General features: G+C 40.3%; 1 protein-coding gene across 5 annotated transcripts in view; it reads left to right on the top strand.

Annotated features, from left to right (window-relative positions):
* ETV1 (ETS variant transcription factor 1) overlaps nucleotides 1–12,028 on the top strand; it is a 104,147-nt gene that overhangs the window by 44,064 nt on the left and 48,055 nt on the right. For all 5 annotated transcript variants that reach the window (XM_063123576.1, XM_063123568.1, XM_063123591.1 and 2 more), the window contains 2 exons: nucleotides 4,728–4,857; nucleotides 8,806–8,994. In XM_063123576.1, the coding sequence (XP_062979646.1) occupies nucleotides 4,728–4,857; nucleotides 8,806–8,994 (319 nt within the window). The remainder of the gene's footprint in view (nucleotides 1–4,727; nucleotides 4,858–8,805; nucleotides 8,995–12,028) is intronic.

Raw genomic sequence — 12,028 nt, 5'->3', positions numbered from 1 at the left:
ATGGTGAGCTCGATTAAACAATTTCATTTTTGCTACTTTCCTACTATGGCCTAGGTGTATATGATATGTCACTCAAAATGAAGAATTATTTCTCCAAATCAGCAACAACAATTTCTGGAACTTTTACTGTTCTCATCTTTCCTACACGATGCAGGTATATTTGAAATATAGAAATATTTATGTGTTCTTTGGTCCAAAAAATGGTGAACCAAATGGGTGGATTGCTGATGCTAAATGTATTTTTTTTACTGTTTCTACATGGATACTGAACCAAGATGATTTTATCCAATGTCCTCTCCCCCTCTTTAAATAAAGTTTCAAAGATTTTAATAGGAATATGTAAACAGGAAAGGGGTGGAGTTTATTTGGCAGCAAAACTGAGAACATTTTCACATTCTGGTCATTGTGCTATTATTCATTAAGAAGCTTTAAATGTAGTCAGAGCTACCATTCCAACAAAGGTGTGCTTCTTATACTCATTTCGAAAACCATGGATAAAAATTTTGCATGGTGAACATATCTGAGAAACCCCTGAAGGTTTAGTCAAATATCATAATTATACTGTCTGCTCTAGCATCAGTAAAGATCAAAACCCCACGTGAGGGAATGTCCACCAAGCACTGGTTCTGTGGAGTCCCTCTATGTCTCAGTGGTGCAGAAGTAGATCTTGGTGGATTGCCCTTTGGAGTTTAAGGGCTCCCCTGCCCGCAATGACACAAAAGAGTTTGCCTCTCTCATCTGAGACACTGCATCTTAGAGAACCGAAGAAGGTAGGCTAAACTTTTAATTAAAACTCCAGCACAGCAACCTTCTAGCTCTGAACTCTGAACCCAGCTAGTCCCGTACCACAAGCAAAAGAAAATGTACCTTGCAGTTGAGGAAGCAGGCAGGAGCCGTGTTCAGTGAAAGTAATTTAATTAGTGTTGATCATGACTCCAGATGATGGTGATTTGATAAGGAATAATTTAGTACTTAACAGCCTTTTACATGCACCAACTCCATGTGGGAAGGTAAAGCAAATTGCACAAAATGAATGTGCAGCGTTTGCTTGTGCCTGTGCCAGTGAGCTGGAAAACTGCCTGTTAGCAGCCGCTCAGGCTCTCCATCCTGTGATGAAATACCCCAGCATTTCTCCACATAGGACTGTGATGTTGTTGTGGGAGTCTCTGTGCTCCCCTTGTTTTAAATCAAATAAGGGGAAATCATTTTTCAAAACAGATTAACTGCAAGGAAGGAAGCAGAAACAGCAAAGTTGGGAATGGGGAAGGGACAACTGTATAGTTTTGTGTTGAGGTTATAGGATGACAGCATTTAAAAAAGAAAGGTGTCTGAATTTATATCTTTAGCCAGGGCTTTAAAAAAATGGTGCCAGTTCTGAAAACGTGTAGTTGGTTTCTTTTTAAAAAAGTCTGATTCATGTGTTAGGAAATGTTCTCCATCAGTAAAGTGTTGGCAGTGCACAGAATCAGATGTAAGCCAAGTAAGGTGCTCAGGAAACATAGCACTCCTATCTTGGAAGGGTTAAGATGAGTGTTTGACATTAAGATGTGCACATACTTCTCATATGGCATCGAGGAACAGTCATGTCAACCCTTTGAAAGCACTCATGATCCTTGTAGTTGGTAGATATAGGGTTAAAACCAATGCCACAGGAGCTGACTGTCACTCATGCAACTGGAACACCCCTTGCTCTCCTCCTCTCAACACACTTCTAACCCTCTGGAGCAGATTTGGGGAGTATATGGGGTCTGCAGGGGAGGGGAGGACATCCATTCTGCCAACTGTTCGTTTCACTTGAGGACCGCTAGTGTTGGTTCCTACTCATAGTATCACCTCCTCTTCTACTTGAATCCTAAAAATGTCTTTGAATTATGTATCATTGCCCACTGGATCAAGGTATTTTTTCACCCAAGATAAGATTAATGAAGATATCTAAGTAACTTGAAAATTTGTCAATAGCGGTTGGCCCAATAAAAGGTACACATGGGAGCTTAAATGTGCCCTTTGAGTTTCTTGTTCTGTGTAAGAGGTACCTCTGAGTAAACATCCTTAGGTTTGCTCTGTTATTGTTGTTTTAATTTCCCACTCTTCAGTTTAAAATAAAATTTGCAGTACAGCGCAGATGTTATAAAACAATGACTAAATCAAAAGAGTAGGGTAAAGCTGATCAGCAGCATTCTCATAAGCAGGTTTTAAAAGGTCTCGGTGAATAAAAAGATATTCAGCTGTTTCACAAATGGGGTACAACTACTGAAAAGACTCTCTTCCCAGTTTCTACCAACCTCGCCTCAGCTTTGAGGACTGGACACCTGGAAGGAACCTCAGAACATTATCTCAACGTTGGGCAGGTTCGTGTGCAAGTACATGGTCCTTTAGGGCACAATCCTATGCATGTTTAGAAAGGAAAAAAAATCCTAAAACTCCCAGCATTCCTGCTTGTTGGTTTCCTTTGGGAAGCTGGTTGGCCACTGTGTGAACTGAATGCTAGACTAGATAGATCCTTGGTCTGATACAGCAGGGCTCTTCTTATGTTCTTAACACAAGTAAATGTCTCCTAGAGACCTTGCTGCTCTATACAACAAGGCCAGGGATTGGGAGGATGGATGGAGGCTAGGGCATGGACCTGTCCCCAGTTTTAGCCCTCACACATTCCAGATGTTAAGTTCCACATATATTCTATATTGATGTTCAACAAAAGACTAAAACTGGTGTGATGATGGTATCTAAGCAGGCACGTTCCAAATACTTTCACCAACTGTTATAGGTTTCTACACACCCACATACACACTGAATCTGTGTAAGGATGGGCAAACTTCTCCACGTCCTGTTTGGGGTCTGCTCACTGGACCATCTACACATGCAATTAGTCCATTTATGCCTGCAATTTTGTGCAAATGTTATTATGAATAACATTTTGCGCAAACTAATTTGTGTAATATTTATACCTGCATATATATTTTTGCGCAAAATTATGGCTTGCAGGGAAAAGAAAAAAGGCGGGAAACTGAGCTTTCCCGACTCAATGCGTGCCGGGTCGGACCACCTCAAAGATCTGCAAGCTATTGTTGGCAGGGAGGTGAGGTGTTGAAAATTCGCCGAGCTCCACCCCCGAATTCCTTCAGCATCGCTCCCTGTTGTAAGGGTGAATTTTTTTGGTCCCTCATTCCTCAATGTATTTTGTATTGGTTTCTTTGATCAAAATTTAGACAGACCTCTAGAAATACATTTGGGCAGTGATGGCATATTTTTAGAAGCTAATTTTTTCAAAATAATAATACTGCAGGTAGCCCTGATTTCCCCCCTATAATGAGCACATAGCCCTTAATGCCTTTGTATTTGAAATCACTGACCATCAGATGATTTTCTAGCAGCTCCTTAAGAACGTATACAGCTTCATCCAGACCAAGTATGCAATTTTATACCCACTCTGCAGTGTGAAGGGCATCACCTACCTAGGGAAAGGATTAGAAAGCATCCCTCAGGCTATCAGTAGTTTGACCTGTTTATTCCTAATGTGGAAAGTAATTTTGTTTCCTCACGGTATATTAGAAGACAATTTTGTTAAAACTCTTTTTTTTTTCCAGTTAAAAAAATCAGAAACAGGTTCCGGTAACTTAGTGCCATCTAGACATGTATACTCAGAAGTAAGCCCCATTGAATTCAGTGGACATGTTCCCAAGTAAGTATTGCTATGGGTAGCAAGGCTAGAAGGTGATTAGCAGTAAATCCATTTTGCTATTGAGCTAGGAGTTCAAAGGAGCTGCATTCCATTTACAGCTAAAAGCTATTCCCCCTATAATATTTTGAAGTTCTTTCTCCTGGTAAGTACAGTATAATTTATGGTAGCTAAAAACAAATGCAAATGGGCCTTTGTTTCGCTGTTAATGAGCTGGGATCTTGGCCATGCCACTGTTTTAAACAATAAAACAGCTAGTAGCTCAAAGGATCCTAGTGACATTCCTGATCATTTTCTTCTCTTGCTTTATGCCACTGCATTTTACTCCAGTGGTATAATTTTACTCCAGTGGTATAATTAATCATGCATTTTGTCAAACACACTGAAGGGGAGGGTTGCCTGTCCCACATTGATGGCAAGATTGAAAACATGACCAGCTACCGGGCCGCAACTAATTTGCTTGTTTTAGGTATCAGGAATTAATATAAGCACTGGATTTGCATATAATTTGTTTGAATCCTGGAAAGTGCCAAACGAGAGTTGATGGACATGTCTCTTTGATGCACCTGTTCTTTCCTTTTAGTGTTCCATGCTTGTAATAGGAATTTCTATGCATGTGTGTATGGTTTTTGTTTGTTTGTTTACTTCACAGAAGAGAAATCTCAGTTTGTTTCTTGTTGTTGGCAGAGTCCTGATCATTAAGCAGTTCATGTTGTCCTGTTTCCATGAGGTCTAGAAACGTGTTCCTTTCAAAACATACAGTTCTTTATATACACTCAAGAGTCTACAGACCACAAGAAAGTGCTTCGTGATGGCCAAATTAAACATGACACTGGGAAGCCCGGAATTTTGCTTGCCTGTGCTCTTTTCCATGTGGCAAATCCATGTTTAAATTCCGCACCAGTGAGGTGCTGACTTGGGGGTGCAGATTCGTGTGTCATTTTAAATGGGTCTGAATCATATATTGTCTCATCTTTGATTTTCATATCTAGTTTCAGTGCTTGAACATGCTTAATTTCTGTTTATTTGGTTGTTGTTTCTATCTTTCCAGTGGCTTTTCATGGTCTCCCAGTGAAAATCAAGAAAGAACCCCACAGTCCATGTTCTGAACTCAGCTCGGCGTGTAGTCAAGAACAACCATTCAAATTCAGTTATGGGGAAAAGTGCCTGTACAATGTCAGGTCAGTGTATTTTGTAGTAGCATTTTAAATGGAAACCGTAGAGTAATAAAGCCATGATAGTGATTGGGCCATAAGTATCCCTTCCCTCTACCTGTCAGGCACTTAAGGCTTGTTCTGGCTATGTAGCAGAATGAGGTGAGAGATTCTGAGGTGACAGAATAGACTACACTAGCCTGCAGCTGGTAGAATTAGATCTTGTAATGTCCCCCCTTTAGAAAACTAGAATAACAGGGGAGTGTACTGGGGGCAGAATCCAATATCATGTGGGAAGAGGTCATCTTGAGTGATGGGACGTTCTCCTCCTTTCTTCTCTAGCCACCCATTCCCCCACAAAATCTCCTGGCTGTCCCTCAACCCTCTGGGGTCGGTTTTGATGGGCTGCAGAGGGGATCAGCCACCTTCTGGTTCTGCTGACAGAAGCTGTTTAGGGTTTGGACATAACGCTAAAGTGTGATTAATAACAAAATGGAAGCCATGATGGGGACCTTGAGTATACAACCCACAGAGATAAGGCCTGGTTTAGATAAGCAGCAGAATGAAGTGGGAGAATCCTGAGGTGGAAGAGCGGAGTACACCAACCTACAGGTGGGGAAATAAAATCTTGTAATGTTCCCACTTTAGAAAATTAGAATAACAGGGGAGTGTACTGAACTAGAAATTTTCAGTCTTAATGTTCTAAGCTTTTTAAGGCAACATAAATGAAGAACACAGTCTAACAGTACAACCGGGCTCTAGACTGATGCGAACACATTTAGCCGAAGGGTGATGGATATATTTGCACTCCTATCTGACATGTTCTAACATCATTTTAAAGTAATAGCATCCCTTTAATATCTACAGTGTATTTGTCTTCCCTTGGAAGCTACCCGAGTTTCAAAAGGGTGGGTCCTGGTTGCCATGGGGTAGGGTGTGTGTGTGTGTGTGTGTGTGTGTGTGTGTGTGTGTGTGTGTGTAAGTACTTTCAGAGTGCATTATATGCATTACATGCATTAGGTTGAAAGAGGCTGCATTGCAAGAAATAGGCCTGTGCAACACATTAGATGCTTTGACAACTTTCACAGATGATATGTGTGTGCATTCATGGACGATGATTAAAAACCACTTTTTATTAAGCTTTGCAGATACTATTATCTCTTCAGGAGCAGGTTGCTTCCCTTTGGGAATGAAGGGTGGAGAGCACAACTTTTTAAATGGCTTGTAGGATCGTTTTTAATTGGTGTGATAGCATTATGCTCTTTAATAGCTTCTTCTTCTGGAAGCTTCAGTTGGTTCGCACAAAACCTGCATTTACTGGTTTTGCAAACTCTTACAAGAAGGGATTAAAATTAATGGTCCATTTCTATTCAAGAACCTTCTACAAAATAGTTACCAAAATTTGGCTCCATTGAAGGATAACAGTCCTCTTATTGTAGCAGTAAGAACACCGATCTAATTTTTTTGTCCTCCCTCCAAAGGTTGCAAACTAAACCTCTGTTATCAGAGAAGGTACTTGGAATAGAAATATGCTGTCCCACTTGAGTTACTTCCATAATCTGCTGAAGATCATTTTGAGGATACCAATGTTGGTTCTAGTATTTTAAAATGTTATCCGTGTCCACATTGTGCTATTCCTACCATTAGCAGAACAATTGCCTTCTGATGTATATCTGGGCTTTTTTCAAGAGTGGATCTCATCTTTGTAAATCAAACCAAAGATCCACATTGCTTGGAACACTGAATCTGTTTTTAAAATGACTTTCTGCTACTTTATGATTATTTTTAATATTGGGGTGCAGATAGAGATGTTGTGAACTGACTTGATTTGCACACCCTGGTTTAATGTATGGATCAGAATTCAGCCATACTTTGGTTTTCACATTTCCCTGATTTTTACAGTATGGGTTCTTAATCTGGAAATGTACCAAAATGCATAGAACACCCTCCGGGGATGCATTAAGAATAATGTGCATTTTTGTACATTCCTTTCTTAAAAAAAAACCCCAACAACCCCAAAATTAAAAATTCAGATTGTTCTGGAAACTGGATGGAATGAATTAATAAATGAGCAGATGTGAAACTGATATTGAGTGGAAATACTGATCAGTTTATCCCTAGGCACAGAATGTTTTCTCTTTGCAGGTCACCTCAGCCATTTCTTAAAGAGAATGAGAAGATTGCTGGGGGGGGGGGGCTTCCTGAAAAAACAGAACTAGATATATTGAATTCAGTTGAAAAACCAATTGAATCTGTTTATGACCTATCAAGCCCTATATGACTTGGGACTAGGCTACTTGAAAGACCCCCCCTTTGACCTATGATCCCACGAGTTTTGCGATCTTTGGGAAGGGCCTTCTTTCAATACCTCTGCCTTCAGTGGTGCAAGAAAGGGCCTTCTCAGTGGTTGCTCCCAAGCTACAGAACTCCCTGCCAAGAGGGGTTAGGTTGGCTTCCTCTCTGCTGTCCTTCTGCTGGCAGGCAAATGCATTTTTATTCGATCAGGTTTTTGGCATGTAATCTGATCCTGGTTTTATGCTGTTTTTATTCTCTTATAATGTTTTTATTTTGTTTTAATGTATTTATTTTATTACTGCTTGAATCAAGGTTTTATTTAATTTAGTTGGTATGATTGTAAGCCATCTTGAGTGCCATTTTCTCGGTAGAAAGTTGGGGGTACAAAGCAAATGAATAAATACAATATTTGAAGCCAGGAACTGATTCTTGGTTTGTAGTTTGAGATAAACTGCAGCTTCTTGGTTCAGATGTAATGGGACACTGTGGTTTAACAAACCCTAGAGGACTTCTGTTCCAATACGTGAGTAAGGGGAGGAGGGAGGGGATGTACTAGCATAACACCCATTCTCAATCTAATAAAGCAGGATTTATTAGGTTGGTTGTTATTTCTGAACCAACTCACTGTCTACTAGCAGTGCACATATACTCATTTTTCAGAGACATTATACTTCTGGTAACCCAATGTTTTTGAACCTTGCACTATCTACCTGGACAAAAGTGCTAAGCTAAATAGATCACTTCTCTGCCTCAGTGTTGCAGTTACTGAATTGTATCCAATGTTTGTCCCATGAGCCTGATCCTGCAAAGATCCATCTATGCATGCAATGGGTTGTATCCAATGTTAGTCCTACTTAGAGTAGACCAATAAAAATAATAATGGATTTTATATCATTCCAGTGGGTCTATTCTACATAAGACTAACATTTTGCACATAGATTGATCTTTGCAGGATCATGCTTCTTTTAGTTTTGTGTTACGAGACAGAGATCATTTGTGAATATAATGTTGATATCTTCCTTCAGTTCATTAACACTAAGGCTGGATTCAAAGTCCCTCTTACTGACAACATTTTATCATATATTTTCTTAAAAGCTGTGATTTTAAATAATCATATTCTGAATCTTGAATAATCTGCCTTAGTAAGTTTACCAAAATCTGGAGGACATTATTCTTTAAAACCTCTGTTATTTTATTGTGATGTAAATATTTCATTCCAATTATTAAAAAAAGAGAGGGAGAGAGAAAGCCACTAAATTCTCCATATGAAGGGCTGATGATGTGTCTAGCAAGCACAAAGAATAATATTTTTAAATTTTTTTACTTGTTATGTGCATCTTACGTCCACAGTCTGTCCTGTCCCTAACTCTTAGCCTGGGTTTGGAAATGATGATGGATAGGAAATGATTTGTCCATTGATGCGCTGTTTGTAAATTCCAAGCTTCCCATGTTCAAGAACAATGCCAGCCATTGGACCATAGGGAGCTGCTCAATATCAGATCATTGATAATTTAGCTCAATATTGTCTACACCGACTGGCAGCAGCTCTCCGGGTTTTCAGATATGAGTCTTCTCTAGTCCTACCTGGTGAGGCCAGGGATTAGATTTAAGATCCTTTGCAGACAAAGCATGTGTACCACTGAGCTATGGCCCTTATATCTCTCTTTATTTAACTGGCAGTGCCTATGACCAGAAGCCACAAGTGGGAATGAGGCCCTCCAATCCATCAACTCCATCAAGCACTCCCGTTTCACCACTGCATCATGCATCCCCAAACTCGGCTCATAATCCTAAACCTGACCGGGTTTTTCCTGCTCACCTGCCTCCATCCCAGCCCATCCCCGACAACAGCTTTCCCATGGACCACAGGTAAGAGAGTGATTTTTTTTTCTAAGACAGATATTTTTGTCGAACGCGTAGCTTTTGTTGTTTCAGTGTTTGTCACCATCACCCGTCATATTTACAGTTATTGAAAACCTTGGGATTATTTTACACAGAGAAAAGAAACACAGGGATGTAAAAGCTTCTGAAGAACACAGTGGCCGGCAATGGGGTTTTATTGTAGCCCTGCTTATTCTGTCTGCCCTGCTGTCTTCCATAATTGAGGCTCTAGTCAGTGGCTGTTTGTCTCTCTGCATGTCAATGGAGAAGTGATGAGCAGAAGCCAAGCAAGAAAGTCTTTAAGGAATGTGGAAGGCTATTTTTTTCAGAGGTAGCAGACGTTATCAGCAAGTGGCTCTATGTCCATATTGGTGTTATTTCTGAACTTCACTGTAATGAATATGGACAAATCTGACATAATATTCTGTAGGTACCATACATTAGGTGGGAGTGGAGCAGAAGGGACTGAGCTTATGTATATGTGTAACTTACAGTAATTGCTTGGAGCCAGTTTGATTAATAATACAGTATATCATTCAATTCAGAGGGATATGACTTGTCATCATTACAAATTACTAGATAACTTGTTTGGATTCTTAATTAAATTCTTCATAGACATAGTCTATAGGCTTTAGTACTTGTAAAAATTTGCATAGTATCCATTGAAAGGGTGTGGGTTTTTTCCCCTTTGAGCTTTGTGAAATGAAACAGCTTAGGAAAAGGAAGTTGGGCTGCCAAAACAAACTACGTTCAAATAACTTTAGGCTGAGCAAAACCACAAAAGCTAAAAAACTGAATTGAAGCTTCAGCTACGTCCCTAAATCACCCTGCTTAGTTTCTGTATTTGAGGTCCTAAGGCAAAGCATTCATTGATTGAGCTAAATCTATTTTGCTTAAATTTTGCTGTGGCTATGTTTGAATTGTGATTATAATTGTTTATGCAAGTCTGATCAAACATTTACTCATTTGGTTATGTTCTAACCTGCCCAGAACATATCCAAGGAGTTAGTTCTGATGTAATATTATGTGTTTCTCCCCCCCCCCCCCACACACACACCCATTCTCCATGTAGTGATGTATAGGCCCTCAAATAACATACTGCTCACGGATGTGCCGTGAGCCATGTAATTTTGTGGTGGTTCCACTGTTGTCCTGATGCATACATAAGAAGAGCCATGCTAAATCAGGCCAAAGGGCCAAACTAAATATTCTGCTAATCACACGCTGTGGAAACGTGTATGGCCCCGATTCAGATTGGGATCATGGTGATTCAGGAGGGGCAGAGGATTTAAGGTCCCCCTCCAGTTTTTGTCCCCAAATTCCACTCCCCTGCAGGGGAAAAGGGGTTAAAAGAAAGAGAGGAACTGTCTCCACTGGAATGAGAAGATCATTTAGCTTGGCTCCTAGTCATGCATTCTGTTCCCACGTTGGCCAGACCGATGCCTATGAGAAGCCCACAAGCAAGAGCACCCTCCCATTCATGTTTATCAGCAGCTGGCATTCAGCGGCATACTGCCTCTGCCATTGGATGTAATAGATAGCCATTATGACTGGAAGCCCTTCGTTCTCCATGGCTTTGTCTAATCTCTTTTTAAAACTGTCCAGGTTGTTGCTCATCACTCCATCCTCAGAATATCGCTAATATGATTTCCATCTTTTAGGACGCAGGAGTTATCCAGGGAAAACCTATTGTTGCCTACTCCCTGCTTGTGTGATCCTTAATTACAGAGATGGCCTCTTGTCTTGTGACCCCCTCTCCTAAAATAGGCAGTGCAAGAGTGCAGCCCTATTCTATGTATGTTTACTTGGAAGTAAACCCATTGAACATGGTGGGCTGTACTTCCGAGTACATCTGCATAATATCGCATAGCCATACAGTCGGGCTCTATAGATTTTGGTCATTGCAGCATCAAATTTCCGATTATAAGTAACACAATTTCCGATTACAAGTGACATCTCCGATGACAGGGGTGTCTAATCTCTTTCAGGGCTATATTCAATTTTGGGGAAGCTCTTGGCAACCAGTGGTAGGCATAGCTGAAAGTTAAAGGGGTGGGCCCAAAATGCTAGCATAAATGCCTTACGAGAGGCTTTTATTATTTATTTATATTACTATTTATTTATATTATCTACCAATGAAATGGCACTCAAGACGGCGGGTAATAATAAAAACCAAAATTTAAAATAAAAACTTAGTTAAAAGGGGAGAACCCATTAAAAACATAATTAAAAATAAAACACAATTAAAAATAAAACAATGAAGCAAATTTTAAAAGTACTCAACAGCATATCAGCCTTTTAGAATGATTGGTGGTCCGGGGGGGGGGAGGGGGGGGCCAGGGGAAAGGAACATGGCCTTCTGGGTAATCTAGGAGGGCCAGATTTGGCCTCCAGGTAGCATGCAGGCCTGAGGGTTGTCACTCCTGTGCAAGGGTGATCTCATTCATCATTCCAACTCTTTTGTAATCTTAGTGCTGGCATTGGTGTGGTGAGGTCTGGGGCAGTGATGTATGGAAGAAAGGAGAACTCGAAAAAGTTAGCAAAGTGTTGTGAACCACTGGCTTAGCCTACCTCCAGCTCCAATAACACAGTTCGTAAAAAGCACAAGTATGTGGAATATAAATGGCCCTAACAAGTACCAACAGGAATCAAAGCCACTTGTATAAACACATGGCTTGATTCCATAGAAAGCTTCCAGTGCAAGTATTATTAACTTCCTTTGAGGCTTCATAAGTGAGCCTGTTTCTTATTTTAAGTTCACTCCTTGACAGTTTTTAATGATAATTTCAGCTTCTTTCCTTGACTGAAGGAAAAGCGGGTGCGGGAGGAGTGGGGGATGATGAACGCCATGCTAGTCAGCGTAGCTATTTTCTAATGCTTTGAGTTTAAGACTTTTCTTTTTAAAACTGAAAACGTAGGTGGACTGCAAAGGCATCGCCCCTTTCACCACGGCAAAGAATATTTTTAGCAGTGTGAAATATATTTGCTTCCGGACTCTGTTATTTTCAGTCTTTGCAATGAA

The sequence above is a fragment of the Elgaria multicarinata genome, chromosome 1 (assembly GCF_023053635.1).
Source record: "Elgaria multicarinata webbii isolate HBS135686 ecotype San Diego chromosome 1, rElgMul1.1.pri, whole genome shotgun sequence".
Classification (NCBI taxonomy): domain Eukaryota; kingdom Metazoa; phylum Chordata; class Lepidosauria; order Squamata; family Anguidae; genus Elgaria; species Elgaria multicarinata.
Note: the sequence above shows the minus strand (reverse complement) of the source record. Positions and strands in the feature narration are given on the sequence as shown.